General features: G+C 36.1%; 1 protein-coding gene across 1 annotated transcript in view; it reads right to left on the reverse strand.

The window, feature by feature from the left end:
• LOC106872963 (CCR4-NOT transcription complex subunit 11) overlaps positions 1–13009 on the reverse strand; it is a 35871-nt gene extending 22862 nt beyond the window's left edge. Inside the window, exons 1-5 of the mRNA XM_014920151.2 lie at positions 12954–13009; positions 7627–7732; positions 4478–4612; positions 4174–4290; positions 2503–2556 (exon numbers count right to left, since the gene is read on the reverse strand). Coding sequence (XP_014775637.1) covers positions 2503–2556; positions 4174–4290; positions 4478–4612; positions 7627–7732; positions 12954–12991 — 450 coding nt within the window. The 5' untranslated portion in view covers positions 12992–13009. The remainder of the gene's footprint in view (positions 1–2502; positions 2557–4173; positions 4291–4477; positions 4613–7626; positions 7733–12953) is intronic.
• Between the last annotated feature and the right edge of the window lie 5098 nt (positions 13010–18107).

Consider the following 18107-nt stretch of genomic DNA (forward strand, 5'->3'; position numbering starts at 1 on the left):
AGGTCTGCTTGATGTGGGCTGACCAGAGACTAAACAAAGCAGCTTAATCCATGTAAAGGCTAAACGTTTTAATAAACTTTATCAACATTTCACAGCAGAGATGACAGTGATGAGGATAGCATTGCTGACAAAAATAACAACAAATGTTAAGTTCTTAGGCAATGAGAAAGCTTTTATACAGTCACTTGATTCACTAGAAGCAGAAGCCAAGTCTTCCTACCTTCTTAAACACAGGACATATTGGTCAATGTAGTGTTTGATATACAAAAAGACAAGATGGTTACAACTGGAACACCTTTGTTCATAGGTCTGCTTCATCAACATCAACAACAAATATTAGTCATAACTAATGTTGGCTGAGTGGTCAATCGATGCAAGAGGAAATAGGTGTCATTGCTTTAAATAATCAATTTAAACACTTTTGCTCTGAGCCATTACTCAGAGAGAAAGTCTCTATATCATTGCTCAGTCTGAGAGAAGTAACTGCTAAATCTCCTCAAATCTTCCACATCACTTATCATTTTGCAAAAAGGAAGGACACATAGGATTATATATTCCTAAACATCTCTAAAAATGATAGGATGGTCCTGGTTGGAATGCTTTTTATAATAGGTTTCTATTATCATTGCTGGTCAGGAGCCTAACAACAGCCCTTCTGATAGTCATAGTTACTGATACTTCTCTAACAATGCACGAAACCCACAGCTCAACAGTTGAATTATATTTGCATATTAGAGATGATTCTGAAATAATGTGGTAGATTTGAATAAACAATTCAAAGTACTACAACAAGGTTTGTTTCTTGGGCTTTTTTCTAATTGAAATCAATATTTCTAAAAAGTCTACACACAATTTAAACAATGTTCAGTTTCCACTAAAACACATGCTGCCAGAAGCGAGTCATGTTTTAGAGCTCAGTTTCAAAATCTTAGGTAGACCCAGGAAGACATGGGGTGAGATGGTGAAGCATGATCTTTGGATGTTGAGTCTCATGGAGGTGATGAGAAGTGATCAAAAGCTTTGGTAATTTGCTGTGCTTGAGAAGACTCATCAAGCCCAATGAAATTGTAGTTGTGGCCAGTGCTGGTGACACATAAAAGGCACCTGTGCTGGTGACATGTAAAAGGTACCTACTACACTCTTGGAGTGGTCGGCATTAGGGAGGGCATCTAACTGTAGAAATCAAGCTAAAACCAATTGGAGCCTGGTGCAGCTTACCAGTTCCAGTCAAACTGTCTTACTCATGCTAGCATGGAAAACAGATGTTAAATGATGATGATGATGGTGGTGGTAGTAAAGCAAAATGTGTAGCTCCTACTAGCTTTAATGTATACCCACTGCTCTTGTGCAAAATCAGCTATTGCTGAAGGTAGGATATGGAAAGTTAGCTCAAATTTTCCTTTCATAAGGAAGTGCAAGATTTGAATGGTATTATTTCTTGAGGTCACACTGGAGATAGATTTAATGCATATAAGTTCAGGTATATAATCAAAGAGTGTTTTCAGTTAGTTACATGTTAACATTCTTTAACTGGTTGGCTACTAGTTACTTGATCATCAACATTTTACATCTGTTTATCTATGCTGCTACAGGTTGGATGTTTTTTTTTTTGTGGGGGCAATCTTTTATGGTTGAATGTCTTTCCTGTCACCATTTCTTTTAACCTTCCTTAATGACATGCAAGGATACCATATATTTAATCTAAGACTGGAATAATATGGTAAATTAAGTATTGTATGAGGTACTCAGTGAAAGTGGCAGATTATTTTACAATGATGGATGTAGAGGCTTCTTCATTATAAAAATTAAGAACACTTAGGAAGAATATTGGTTTCAGGTTTAGGAATATTGGTTTCAAATTTTAGCACAATGCCAGCAGTTTTGGGAGATTAAATTGACCTCAGTGCTCAACTGGTACTTATTTTCTTGACCCCAAAAGGATGAAAGGCAAAGTCAACCTCGGCAGAATTTGAAATCAGATGGATGATATGCCACTAGGCATCTTGTTAATGATTCTGCTAGTTTGCTGTCTTACATTTAGGAAGACTATTAAAGGGTAAAGACCTCCTTCGGTCATGAACGATCATGGGATTGCACCTAGAAAGTTCCCCTCCGAAGCACAAGTCTGGGCAAGGTTATTTATGGAAGATCAGCAGTTGCCCATGCATACCAGTCTCCCTCTCCATACCACCAAAGTTATCCAAGGGAAAGGTAAAGGCTGATACAGCTTGACACCAGTGACATTGCGACTCATTTCTACAGCTGAATGAACTGGAACAACATGAAATAAAGTGTCTTGCTCAAGAACATAACACAAAGGCCAGTCCAGAAATCGAATTTACTACCTCATGATTGTGAGCCTGATGCTCTAACCACTGAACCATGCGTTTTCAGGAAGAATATTAAAAAAAAAAAATGGTTTAGTGAGAGTATTAAATTTTCTTAAAAAATAAACATGACCATGTCAATGTATTTTAGAAACTGCAACAAAATTTTACTAACCTGAGCATTATTGACATCCATTTGAATAACTTGTAAAGGAGTTTTCTTAAACATCTGTAAGAGACATTTAAATAGATATTCTTCTGGAAACAATATTTAACAAAATAAAAAGAACACAAAAACATAAATGCAAATATTAAAATTTGCTTCTTCAAACCTTCATCATAATCATTTAACATGTTATCTATGCTGGCATGGGTTAGATGGTTTTGACAAGCACCATGTCTGTTTTGGTATGGTTTCTACAGCTGGATGCTCTTCCTAATGCCAACCACTTTAGAGTGTGGGTGTCTTTTACACAGCACCAGCACAGGTGCTTTTACATGGCATTGGCACAGGTGTTTTTTACATGGCACCAGCACCTACAAGACTGCAAGATTGGGAACACTCAGCTGAAGAGGGACGCAGGAGACATGCCTGTATGCAAGGACAACTTTAATTTTACTTAGCTTGACGTGTCTTCTCAAGCACAGCAAACAGTCAGGAATTTCGGTCCCTTGTCATCCCTTCTTTGTGGCCTAATGTCTGAAGATCCTTTCTCACCACTTTGTCCCATGTCTTCCTGGGTCTACCTCTTCCACTTGTTCCCTCCACAATTAGAGATAGGGCACCTCATTTATGCATATTGAATTTCTAGTAAAATTTTGAAATTTATAAGCAAGTGACTTATTAGTTGCTTGCAACTGAGCTGTTGGTATTTCATTTGTGCATCCCATAGAGCAGCAGAGTATATTACATCTGTTATCTATTACTGTTGGGCTTCTTGCTCATAAATAAACTCAAACCTAATTTCAGCCACCATGGGCTCTAGGAAAGATACTAACCTCAGACTGTTTGGTTGGCAATAGGGTACATGGCTAAGCAGTTTGTGGTAGAAAAGGCATCCAGCTTTAAGAACTTTTGCTCTAATAATTAGCAAATATCTAAATTTGTAATCTATTCTCTGGTCTTAGTATAAAAAAATACATACTAAACTGAGAAAATAATAATGTTGTTAATAATAATAATAATCATCCTTTAACATCCATTTTCCATGCTGGCATGGGTTGGACAGTTTAACCCAGAGTTAGCAAGCTGGGAAACTGCACCAGGTCCCAGTCTGATTTGGCTTGGTTTCTACAGCTGGATCCCTTCCTAACACTAAACACTTTACAGTGTGTGCTGCTGCTGTGGATTTCAGGGTTTATGACTACAAGACCGCTATAGTGTGTGCAACAACAACAAAACCCATCACCTTTACTTCTATATTTTTGAAGGAAGATACATTAAACTGTTTACTGAAACAGATATGGTTGTTGTTTAATTGCCAACTAAATAAATGCACACACAGTTAATTATTCACTTCTTCGCATCTCAATAGAGAATTGATAAAATTACTTAAAATAATACAGTTAATAATTAATTTCTAATGTACAAGTTTATTTGTTTTAAAGTCTGTAAAACATAGCAATAGTGAAAAAATAATGATTTTATATATTGCCATAAAACTACAAATTATAGCTGAGTGGTAGAGATGAGTGAACTGATGCCAGTATGCATATTGGATATGGTTATGCTGAATGAAAGCATGACCATAAGAACTAGTGGAATTATGGTTTATTGTTCTCTTGTCCAATGTAAGAACACAATCATTGCTGTGACAACAAGTAACATAAATAAATGATATTTTACCTCTTTAACAGGGCTGCTTATGAGCTGGCAAAGGAAATATCGTTCTGAAGCAGAAATTGGAGAGATTGCCCAATGAAGATCATTTTGTCCAACATCTTGGTTTTCAGGTGTTGCTTTCTGGAGAGAATATAAGAGCATAGTATGATCATTATCAAGTACTGGCTATATTCCATGCTGGCATGGGTTGGACCATTATCATTAAGTTAAATATGTATTTAGAAACACAAATGCATAAACTAAATGAAAGCTAACAAAGAACTATTATTGCACTAGAAAAAAAATTGAAAAAAAAAAATTACTTTACCAGAAGATGGACAAATACTGGTGCAAAAGGATTATTAGCTGCTGGCTCATTTCTGTACATTTCATATAAAAGAAATATTGCAGCTAGTTTCTGTGTGGGGTTTGGAAGTAGGTCTCTGTTTTGTAGGAGCAACACCTGAAAATAAAATTTGTTCACATAATGAGAAGTTCTGATGCTCAACCCTAAAACAAATAAAAACAGAATGATAATTTTTAGAACCATTTTAAATGAATATTTTTCTTATTAATAATTTTTTAATTCCAGAAAATTGCCTACAGATAATTCCATTCTCTAATATAATTGAAATATCTTTTCAAATCTGTGTATATATACAAGATGACAGGCAGTAAATAAGCAAGAAATATTTATCTTTTATCTTTTGCTTGTTTCAGTTATTTGACTGACTGTGGTGATGCTGAAGCATCATTTTGAAGGGTTTTTAATCAAACAAATCAACCCCAGGGCCTTTTTTCAAAAGCCTAGAACTTATTCTATTGGTCTCTTTTGCCGAACCGATAAGTTATGGAGACATAAACACACCAACACTGTTTGTCAAGCGGTGATGGGGGAACAAACACAGATATATATATATATACAAAGGGCTTCCTTCAGTTTCTGCCTACCAAATCCACTGACAAGGCTTTGGTCGGCCCAAGGCTGTAGTAGAAGTCACTTGCCCAAGGTGCCATGCAGTGGGACTGAACCTAGAACCATATGGTTGAGAAGCAAGTTTCTTACCACACAGCCACCAGTATATTGTATCTAGTTAATTTACAAATTAGATGTTGTGCACCAGATATTGGATCTCCAAGCAATATCTGTACAAACAGATATTGCTAGATCTTAAATCTACTGGAGTAGAAAGAACAATATTTTTTTAAAGTTCTGGCTAATGAACAATGAGCTCAGATCTCACTTATAAGAATAACACTTAGCTATGTTTGCTTAAGTATTCAAATATAATTAAGATATCATTTCTCCTATTATCATTAGGTGTGTTATTTATCAAAATGAATTTTAATTTCATAGAAAGAAATGAGTTACTTCTTTGTTAAGTAGAAGATACAAGTAAATTTCCCACTATGCAACTCTGTAGATCACATACTGGTTATGTTTCCTATCTTATGTGAAGCAGTTAAAGTTGGAAAATTTTAGAAGTGGACTGGGAACTCATGTTGTAGCCTTGTGTCATCTGATACAACATATAACTACAAACAACTGAAAATTTCTACTGGATTATAAAACTAGAACACTGGCTGTGACAGTTTTCTCTTAGACTATATTCTATATTTAATCATTCAGTGTTTGTTGTTGTAGATGTTGTGTTCCTCAGGTCAGCTCAGTCTAAACATTTTTAAGATAAAAGCATTCTACCTGTGACTATCTCATCATCTTTGAAAATAACAGAGGGGAAATTTAGCTGTTGGCTGCTATTTCTAGCAGGGTGTTGAGTGCAGTATCACAGCTCGGCTGCTCCATTCACTTTGAGATTTAGGTGGCTGCACAGAAATAGATACGGTAGACAAAGTTATATGTGTAAATCTGTGTGTAGGTTTTCTTTTAAATCATTTTGTCTGTGTGATGTGTGTGTTAGTGCCCTGAAATTGTGTACATGCAGGTATGGCTGTGTGGTAAGAAGTTTGCTTCCCAACCATTTGGTTATGGGTTCAGTATCAATGCATAGCATCTTGGACAAGTGTGCTCTATAGCCTCAGGCCAACCAAAGCCTTGTGAGTGAATTTGGTAGATAGAAACTGAAAGATAACCATTGTGTATGTGTGTATACACACATAGGAGTGGCTGTGTGGCAAGTAGCTTGCTTACCAACGACATGGTTCCGGGTTCAATCCCACTGCGTGGCACCTTGGGCAAGTGTCTTCTACTATAGCCTCGGGCCAACCAAAGCCTTGTGAGTGGATTTGGTAGACGGAAACTGAAAGAAGCCCGTCGTATATATGTATTATATATATATATGTATGTGTGTCTGTGTTTGTCCCCCAACATCGCTTGGCAACTGATGCTGGTGTGTTTACGTCCCTGTAACTTAGCGGTTCAGCAAAAGAGACCGATAAAATAAGTACTAGGCTTACAAAGAATAAGTCCTGGGGTCGATTTGCTCGACTAAAGACGGTGCTCCAAGCATGGCCACAGTCAAATGACTGAAACAAGTAAAAGAGTAAAAGAGAGTAAAGAGTATATATATATATATATATATAGGTATGTGTCTTTGTGTCTGTATTTGTCCACTACCACTTGATAACCAGTGTTGGTATCTTTACATCTCTGTAAATTAGTGGTTCGGCAAAGAGAGCAATAGAATAAGTACCAGGCTTAAAAAAGTACTGGGGTCGATTCATTCGATTAACAATTCTTCAAGGTGGTGCCCAGCATGGCCACAGTCTAATGACTGAAACAAGTAAAAGATAAAAGATTACTGTAGTACTGAGATTAAATCAATAGAGGGAACAACTGGAAAAATCTACTGATTTTGAATGGCGTTGGTAATGTGAGCAAGGTCTAGCTATTTACAAATGGCGACCCATATAATTACAGTAATTGTATGAGTTTGAAAAGATTAAATGTAGGAATCCTGTCCCTCCAGATCATCTCTGAACTTTAATTTCATTGAGAAGATTGTACATTTGTTTTAGACTGTTTGCAATTTATTGTAACCTGCAACAGAACAATTCTGAGGTAAGAGTAGCAGAGTACATGATAGTAATGATGTAGTGTTTTGCAAGTGAGTGTTTATGGAGCATCTCTTTTAGCTTTAGTTACACGAGAAGACCCACCCACCACAACTGAATTGAGATCCTAAAACCAAGGTGTTATGTAAAGAGCATTGGTGTAGGTGCTGGTGTCACATTAAAAGCACAGGTATTGGTGCCATGTAAAAAGCACTGGTGATGGTGCCACATAAAAAGCACCCAGTACACTCTATAAAGTGGTTGGTGTTAGAAAGGGCATCCAGCTGTAGAAACCGAGCCATAATAAATTATGGAACCTGGTGTGACCCCTGACCATGCCAGTTCCTGTCTAGCTGTCCAACTCATGACAGCATGGAAAAATCGACATTTATGAACTGAATTAACTTCTACCATTTGTGCTTATTTGTAATTCCAGAAATTTTTTTTGCAATATTTACTTACCAAGGCCATTCCAACTTTGAAGTGATCAGCTTTTTGAAAATAATGATGAAATGTTGAAGCTAAATTATCAAATGTCTGTGACTTGGTAGAGTCTTCTGATAAAACACTAAAATGAAAATAGATGAAGGAATAAAAATTTTTTTAATATATATTTAAAATACAGTTTACTTGGAATCTAATAGCAATTTGCTGCAAATGTTTGTTTAATTCTTTCAAAACCAACCAGCTTGAGATTACTTCTGTTCCTTGATATAATATCTCTCATTTTAAAGTGTTTGTAATTTATTCAGAAGCTGCTGTTACAATTTTCTGTAATAACTTTTTATGTAGATATATTCCATATACCAGCTTAATAATGGGAAAGTTAGTAGTTTAAATTAAAGCTCTCCAAATAATTATTTTCAAAGTTAATTAAACCAGAAAAAACTGTAGTTTATACGATCACAAAAAGGCTAAAAGACAAAATATAAATTGGAGCAAAGTGAATCATAAGATTTCCCCACAAATAGTCATTGTTTCAAAGTAAAATAGTCAGAAGTCTGTAAGCATTAAAACAAATATTTATAAACAGCTAGCACTGCATTTATATGTACATGCTGGCATAATCAGCAATGTGTACAATAAATTTAGGCTATTAGTCATTCTGATGGTAACAAAGGGATTCTCACTTTGTATAAAGAGATTACATGATACACCCACAAAAGTGTGATATTCTATATACTGTGTATAATTTTGATACTATTTACCACAAATATGGTTTGGTATATTTCAGCAAATGTGATCAATAGGTGGTTTAAAGACTTATCTTTATTCTGATCCACCACAAAAACTTGTGGACATATAACATAGATTAATGTCACATTGAAGTTTTTATTTCTTCATCTTCATCCAAATATTTTCAGAAGCAGAATTGGTAGAGTGCCAGACAAAATGCTTTTTAATATTTAAACACTACCCTTAATATTCTGAGTTCAAATTTTGCCAAATCTTCTTTGTGCTTCATCTTTCTAGTGTCAGTAAAGTACTGCTCTACCTAAAAATGTGACCTTGTGCCGATGCTGCAAATCATAAACTGAGTTGTGTGCGCATACTAGCTTTAAAATGTTTAAAAATTGCTCCTTATTAAAAAAATGCTGCATTCATGGAATTATTACTGCTAATTTTTGGAAGAGAGGGAACATAATAGACTGTCATTTACTTAAGCCTGGTAGGCTCATCATAGAAGTTTCTGCTACATTTTGCTTTGCTTATTTCTTTAATGTAAATTTAACTCAATTAACTTAGAGTTAACCTCATATGTTTATATAAAGATGCATTTGTGAATAACAGTTTCATAGAAAAATCCAATAAATTAATCACTAGTTTACTATAATTGAATTGGAGCAAGCAACAGGTGTTTAACTCTTTTGCATGTAAACCAGCCATATCTGGCCAATATTCTGTTTTATAATCAAACCAGACAAATCCAACCTCTCACACCTACTCTACAATGTCATTCTAAAAATAAACAAGCACATCACTAAAATCTCAAAACTACAAAATAATGTATAAGTCAAACCAATTTGAATAAACAAGCATTATGTTTGACAGAGTAATCTGAATACTAAAGGGTTACACATTTGTTTCTAGAAAGCTTGGCTAACTCTGTCTGAGATCTTTCTCAGTGAAGCATTCAAAGATTGTGGAGCTTCTGTTTGATTGCAGCAAGTTTTTATACAGAGTGCAGGTCTTGACTCCAGGCAAAGAGTGGACATATGCAAGCAGGAGGCTGCTGAACCTTGTACAAAATAGTTCCCTACAGAAGTGGCAACACAGTTAGGATATCTAATTTTGAAAAGCATTGTTGTTGCATACTTTCTCTGCTGATGGATAATATTTAACAGATTGAGCTTCCTGAACTATTATAATCCCAACACCTTTTTTCTTCAAGTTAACCCTCCGCTGGTGTGGTTCTGTATTTTTCATGGTTAGTGCAGTGGGGTATGAAAAACCCCACCCATTGTTTTAGCTGTTTTTAGTACTTTTTATTACTTTATATGTGTTCTTAAGCAATAATATTACCAAAAAACATATTGATATAATGTATTTATTTAACATGTAAACAAAAATAAACAAGTACTCTTTGAAAATGAAGGTCAAACAAAATAAAACTACTTTTTGGTGGGGAGAGTGCTCCTTTCATATTTACTGTTTATTCATTGTTTGCACTATCATCCTCATTATTCTGAGTAAAGCAGTCAATGTAAATGTGCATAACATGTTCCAAGCAGATGGGCCTATAACACTTCTGACAACAATTTCTTGTCTTATGATCTTTTGACCTGGGGCACAACGAGCATCTTTGTATGGAATCTTCAGGATGACGTTTTGGAGGTAATTCCTTAGATGCTGAGAAATGTTGAATCTTCCTTTCCAAGTCTTTCCTCAAATACGAGTTTGTCTTGCGATGATGGATATGGTCCTCCACCAACTTGAGTCCCAATTCTCTCAGAAACTTCCAGCGCCTGATAGCTGTTTGAGAGTTTGTCATGAATATATTGTATGCATTTATTCCTGCAACATTGAGTATGGTGTAGAAAACTGTAACTGGCTAACATCAAGTATATCTGGAAACATTGTAGATGGAACACAACTGATCCACAGTGTCTACCCCTCCTTTAGTACTGTTGTAGAAGGTAATAATCTCTGGTTTTCTCTTTCTTTTGTACTTTCATCAATTGCAGCATCATGATGCATTGTGCTCAGTAGGACAACATTTTTACCTTTCTGGGGAACACATGAGATTAGTGTAACATCCTTCTGGAAACCAAACAAGCTTGTGTATTCAATTCTGCCTCTTGTGGCAACAAACTGAGGAGGGAGTTCTATCTTGTTCTTTCTCAGAGTGCCAACTAATGTTAATCTATAATTCTTCAAGAGATCAACTCAAGTCTGTAACTTGTAAACCAATTATCCATTGTAATATTTCTTCCAGACCCATTTATGAGACACCATATGTTTTACCACTGCTGCTCCTGAATTATCTACTATAGCTGAGCTTTCTGCTTGTCTCCCCAAGTAGACCTCCATACGTGACAGATAAAAAGTTTTAGCATCTGCCAAAATAAATATTTTTATGCCATATTTTACTGGTTTACATGGCATGTAGATCCTGAATAGACAGTGCCCTCTAAAGGCAGCCAACATTTCATCCTCTGAGACATTATAATTGGAGATACAATTATCAACAAATTTCTCAAAGAACTTTCTAAAAGGTGCAAACTTATCTTCTAGCCTCTTTTCAGCCTCATAGACCCCCAGCAAGAAATGAAATCGCCGCAAAGACACAGTTGCCAGAAAAATTTCAATTCCTGTACCATCAGTTGCCCAAACAACTTCCATATTTATTCAGTTAGCTCTAAAAACTCCTAACAAATAAAGCAGTCTTATTGTAGCTTTCATCTCCCTTTCATTAATATGTCTGTCTTTTGACTTATCTTTATATTTTCTTTGTTTACTGTCAATGTAGATATTAGTGCAAGCTACTAATTCATTCAGAAATTCTTGCGTGAGAAACGAAAACCAGCAGTCCTTTGCGGCATACACAGGTTTTGCTGCTTCTCTTGGTCCTGGTGAATCCCAGTATATGTTGTGTGCACGTGTATGCCAGGGAAGACATGGGGAAACTTCTTTCCAGAGAATTTTATATTTTTGTCATTAAACTGTTTTTCTGTGTTCCTGGTAGCCTTCTGTTCATCATTAGCTTCATTTGTTTCTTCTAAAAGATCATCTGGTGAAGTCTGCAACATGCCACCTGCTTCAGTTGCTCCCTCTTCTCTGTCATTTCTTCTTCAGCTATGCTCGATCTCTTTTTCCTCTTCAGACTTCTCTTCATCTGGTTCTCCATCAAGAAATTATCCTAATTCTTCTATGTCTAATTCTCTCTCAATTTTTCCATTTGTATTTCATAGTCCATTGTGAATTTGAAAGGAAAGAAGATTTCGCACTTTTATGGCATTCAAAACCATCTAATAACAAAAAAAGAATGTTGGTTAGTTGACAATAATATATAATTTTATGCGAGAAATAATCAGCCTTTCAGATATAAAAATAAATAAAATAAACAATAATAAAGAAAAGGAAACAAAAATGTATCTGTCAACAAATAGTACAGTGGATGGTATGGTGGGGTATGCTCAACCCCAGACACAATACGTGTGTACACTTCTCATCATTTAGTAAGTAGTGCATTAACTCAGTGGAGTGTGCCAAGAAATTACATGGATGGATAGCATTATCACTGCTGCCAGATGTAAGATACACATATGCAAACATCACCTGGGGTATGAGATACCCCACTGCACCACCGGAGGGTTAAAGATAATAAACAGGTTTATCTTATAGTTAGTACTTGTTTTACGGCAGCTTTACACATCACTCCAGATTGCAGATAGAGTGAGATGTCTTTGGTCACACAAGGTCACTATTAATATCTTTAAAATGTATATTATACATTTGAATGCTTGCACGAGTATGCATGTCTAAGCGCATTTACGGAGCAGTAGTACAACAGCTAGTACAGCCTTTTCTCCGATGGACACAGTGATAACTAGATCTGTACATGGAATTATTGAAAGCCTGGCTTGAGTAAGTTGGGTAGAGAGGGAACCAGAAGTGAGGAAGGCCTCATCTGCCATTCTGTGTTAGAAGTTATAGTGAGAACAGAATTAAAGGACAAAAGCAGAAGTGTGTGAGACATAGCAGGAGTTGACACACACTGCGATAGAAGGAGTCGGGCAGAAGCTCATCAGCTAGCGGCTTTATTAAAAATAAAGGACAATTGTACAAGAGACGAATCAACAAGGAAGGCGCTACATGGTCGTTGGCTTACTAGAAATAACACCCAAATATTCTTTAAATTACACCCTACCATCTTGCAAAAGAAGATATTGAATATATCATTAGAAACATGATACTTGTAAATAAAAAAACGAGCTGGTTCTGCTTGGAACGCTTTCGATTATAAGATATTGAATCAGGGAGCTAAACAATATGCAACTTTGAAAGGAAATTGTATATCTTGATAAGAAACCAATATAAATCATTATAAACTATTCTGTTACATGATATAAGAAATAAAGTATAAAAAAACTAAATTTCTGCTGTCGAAATAGAACACTTTCATATTGATTAAACACGTGCCTGTAGAGACAAATGTTAAAAATATTGAAATATTCACTTCTACAGAATACATCAAATCATCCGTGCTGAATTTTAAATAAATTAAAGGATAAAAATAATATTTTATTTACAACAATTATTTTTCAAAAAATGTGTATCAAAAATACCTTAACAACGAAGCTAAATCATTCAAGGATAGCGCCATGTTGTCATTTAGAATTTCAATACCGCACAAAATCAGAGAAATTGTTTATAGAAACTCAGAATTCGAAATAAAAATTTGAAAAGCACAGCAAAAAAAAAAATATATTATTTTATATGTGAATAATATAAATTATATGGAATATAACTGAAACAATTTTATTTCAAATCAACTTATGAGAAATATTCATTTCTACTTTAATTCTACAGTTACTGTCTATTAGCTGATTAAAGAGTTCAAATCTGAGTTCAAATTCCGCCGAGGCTCGACTTTACCTTTCATCCTTTCGAGGTCAATAAAATAAGTTGCAGTTGAGGGGAAGGTAAAGAATATGCACACTACCCATTTTCGGTGTTTAGGGTTAGGATCAGGGTTACGCCGAAAACGGGAAGCGTGCGTATTCTTTACCTCTGCCCCAGTTGAATACTGAGGTCGATGTAATCGACATATCTCTCTCCTAAAATTGCTGGCCTTGTGCCAAAATTTGAAACCAATATTTATGTATCAGCTATATGAATATTATTATTCTTTCTTTTATTGTTTTAGTGGTTTCAGTCATAGGGCTTCTTGCGGCGATGCTGTAGCACCACCCTCGACAATTTCTTAGTTAATTATATCAAGCTCTAATTGTTCTTAGGTACTAATTTAATCGATCTTGTAAAAAAAAAATATACAAACTGAACATTTGTATAAGGGTAGATAATTCATCGGATAAAAACAGTCTCGTCTATTTTGAGTCAAACGAAATTTTTAAAGGCAATCCTATAGAATAGAGTCGGAAATTATCTAGAGCAACAAAAATCGCAATTTCTTGGAATGTGAGTTTTTTAAGCATCATAGATTATGATTCTGAAAAAGAAAAAGAAAAAAATTCATATTTATCCCCTCCCCTTTTCTATAATTTTTCCCTTTTCTGTAATTTTTCCCTTTTGACATTTTTCTAAATGTTTAATTTTCCCACCTCGGACTTACATCTTGTAAACATTGGAGATTACGATTGTGTAAAAATGAATTTTCCCAAATTCAGTTATTTAGCGAAGTTTCGTTTCGATAATTTTTAATCATCTGATGTTTAAAACAAATGGATTTTTTAAAAAAGGTAAAAAAAAATGAAAGTTACAGAACGAGAGAAAATGTAAGAAAAAAAAAAGGGTTAAAAAATGTAAAAATTTAAAATGTTTATATGGAGTATAATAATCTCAAATATTTAAATCTCGAATCTGAAACAATTTTTGAAAAAATATCAAAACTGAAAAAAATTACAGAAAGAAAGAAAGAAATGGGGTAACAACTTTGAAAAGTTTTATATTCTATTTCATATTTTGCTTTCTATTACATTTAGTCTGGAGATTGTTAAATTTCTTCCAGCCAAACCTTCCCTAAACTGCACCATACGTCTAAAAAGCAAAAAGGACGAAACATTGTACTACAATCTCTATGGATATAATCTTTTATCGAACTCACGACCCTTAAAACCCTGAATCTCTTTGAGAACTATGTTAAGGGTACACGTTGCTGCAGTCCACTGATCTATAAATGAGTAACCTTGCAACGGATTGGCGTACAAGGGTGAGATGGTGACTCAGGAAAATCACCCGAACGGGGTCTCACGGGCCACGTTTTGTATTCAGTGATTGAAAGGATGAATAGTACAAACCATACTGTGAGTTTCGACTGGTCGGGATTGGTTATTCAACTACGTCGAGGGATGCAACGCAGATAAACGAGCTGTGGAAATACTAGTCTGACAAACGGCAACCATGCCTGTGGTCCGGACCCCACCCATGCCAGATTCCTTACCGACCCTCTCTGTGATGTATTACATGAGATGGAGACTATCGTAGATAGACCTATTTGGGATGGTGCATGCTTGCGCATAACCAATCAGACTGTCGACGGCAAGAACCAACCCCTTCGCTAACACCTTAACCAATATTTTGAAATCTGCACTTATCCGAGTCAGATTATCTATTATCAATGTGTCCTTATTTGGCCTTTCGCAAGACTCTGATTTCATTAATGAGAGTCGCGGCTGGCCGTCTAGGTAACCACTGAAATCCATCTTACAATACAACCCTCTATTCGTCCGAAACAGTCGAGTGAAAAACAGCACATCTCTTGCTTAGAATCGAGTTGCATTCGCTCATCATGGTCTGCCAAAGACTGGATTGTGGCTTTGTAACCATGTTGCGCTACAGCTATTCGGGCCGCTCGAATGGCTTTCGTTCCTTTCTTCTCTTAGAGCACGCACCTTAGATCTGACAAAGTAGCCTTTGCGCTTTGTGATGAAAAATTAGTCGAGGATCAATCTTTCCGTAAGTATGTTGGCTGCAATGCCTTCCTTTAGCGCTTCTTCTAAGTTTCTAATTAGGTCTCTCTCTCATCTATTTTTCTTTATAGCTAGCCCCTTACTTATCTTTATCAATTTGTTATCTAATTACTCTTTTGAGGGTGAGCCACCATTTATGTTGTTGATTTTCCCCGCCAAATCACTGAGCTAATTCGCTAATCCGGTCTCTGTAAGCTTGGCGCGCCGGGATTGATGCTCTCAACTTCCAGTAACCAGGGTCATGCCTACTTAAGCATGTCAGACATTTGGCAATGTTTAAGTAGGCTTGCAAAGCTTTTGCACCACCCCTTTTTCTATCAGCTAGCCCTACACTGTCCCTGCATGCATCTGTCATTCCAACCTCTCACAAGTGGATCGCTCCCAGGAAATACTCTTGATGCCTGAAGAAATCTGGTCGCCCGATCCTTGTTGGGGGTGTAGACGATTTACAGTCTGAAGTCATTACTTTCGTTGCTGGTTACGTCTAGAATCACCAACTTACCTTCTAGGTCCAACACGATGCTCTGTATCGTGAGAGACAAGCTTCTTCAAAACAACACATCACCTTCGCCTCCAAGTCCTGAACGATTTGAAGGTGTGTACGTTTCATATCCAACTAAAATGGTCGGAAGGGTTCATGGATCTGAAATTTTAATCTCACTGATGGTCACCACATTTATATCTAATGACTTGATGTCATTGAGTCGGGGCTCTGCTTCCAAGTCGACCTCAGGGCACGTGCATTTACACTGCCTATTCTGAGTAAGGACATTTCAGACAAGAAAGAAAAGGGGAAAACCTGTTTACATTATTTCTGCGGGAAGCACATTGTTCTGTCCCTATCGTCTCATGCAGGTGTTTCTTTGAATAAACTTTTGTTATCATTTCCTCTAAAGTTTCCAGATCCGTCGGGATAATGGTTTTCTAAAAGGTCGTGATTCCAGTTTCCTGGACAGTTGTCATCACGGTTGTTTTGTCATTGTCATTTCATTTGTACATTGCATGCATATATCACACGAGTGTACATTTCATTTCTTTCATTTTTCTTTGTGTGTGTTTTGTGCTACATCTTGTGGGTGGTTTTCAGTGGCCATTCTGCCTCAGGCGTTCTAACAGATTTCATATTATCGTGCGTTTTCGCACTGGCAAGGGAGCCCTGTAATAACGCCGTGCGCATGCGTGGAATTAAACAAGCAAGCGTTCCCGCTTCTATTCTATCTCTTTCTTGCTGGCCAGCAATAGAGCATGGACGTGTTTAGTTGTCACTCTCCATCTTTCGGACTTACGCTCGACAGCTCGCTTACATCTGCATAACAACGTCCCAACAACTATGCTCACACACACAGAAGCTGTAACAACAAGAGCTAAAGATGTATATATTTACCACCTGAATAAATGTTGTTTAAGTTGATAGTCTGGAGTTCAGCGTTCCGTTTAATTCATAATTTTATATAGGAAAGTCAGGTATACATCTAATGATGTATAACCAACTTTCCTATATTGGTTTAGTGTGGGTTGAGTTGTGCTGGTGTTTGTGCCTGTATCGGTGGTGTTGGCATTGGTGATGATGATGGAGTTGGTAATGTAGCGAAGCCTTAAATCAAAACCTTACAGCTTTAGTAACTAGCATCAGGCAACACTTAGATCAGGTGACATACCCTGAATATTAGTCAATCAGCTTGCTGAAATATCGCTCTATATTATAGAATGTTCTATCATGTCCCAGATGTTTCCACATAACTGAGGGTTTATAAAAACTAAAGCATGCCAGAATCAGTGCAGAGGGTAAGCGAAGGTTCCAGGGAATAGAGACGAACATAGAATTCTTGGTCTCTGATCGACTTGTATTTAAAAGAATCTTTTCGTCATCACTCCACATTTCAAAGCACGTACCATGAATACAGTATACTCATATTTCACCACACAAATAAGTAACCAGCCAGTTCTTTGTACGAAACAAACCAGAAGCGTACATTGAATGTCACAGACAAGCACTTTCAACAGACAGCATTTCTTGGTTGCAACTCAAATTAAAGGAATCTTCGACTATGACGAACAATGAATTTTTTTCGCTTCTCGCGCGATGCTAACCTTTTCTGTCGTTTATGTAACTTTGAATTGCATTTGCTTCTAGCATACCACAATGCACTACTGACAAGTCACTGTAATTATGTAAATATTGCGAGCTATTTCTTTAAAAACAGACGTTAATGAAACAACTTTCGAAGTTTGTTTTATTATGGGACAGTACGCAGTTAATTAATTAAGACCCATCTAACGAAGCCCGATGACAAAATTGTTGTTGCTTGAGGTGGCTTAGAGTTTAAGTTTTTAGAAGGGCTTTTTTTTCTGTCCGTTTAAATTTCTCAGATATTTTCGTTGGCATGTTTTTTCTCTTTTTCGTTGTGATTACTTTTTTTTCCTTTTATTATTTACAACGGAGCAATTGGTAGATGAAATGGATGCAATGGAGGTACATGCATGATTCTCTAGGCCTCTTCAGAGATTTACAAAGTTCAGTTCAGTTCATGAAGTTTACAAAATTCAAATATAAATATAAAAATATAAAAGCATGTAATACATACATACATACATAATATATTATTTTCTTCATTTTGTACTTCTTTGTAAAAAACATTTTCATTCTCTCTCTTCTTGAAAATTTGCTTCGCAATGAAAGCCGGTTAGAGAAATCTTTATTAAAATATGCTTCCAGTTTAGCATTCTGCCTTACTATTATTTTTCATTTTCCTATTATTTCTCCACGTGCGGTTAATACAACCCCAATAT

The sequence above is a fragment of the Octopus bimaculoides genome, chromosome 15, assembly GCF_001194135.2.
Source record: "Octopus bimaculoides isolate UCB-OBI-ISO-001 chromosome 15, ASM119413v2, whole genome shotgun sequence".
Lineage (NCBI taxonomy): Eukaryota > Metazoa > Mollusca > Cephalopoda > Octopoda > Octopodidae > Octopus > Octopus bimaculoides.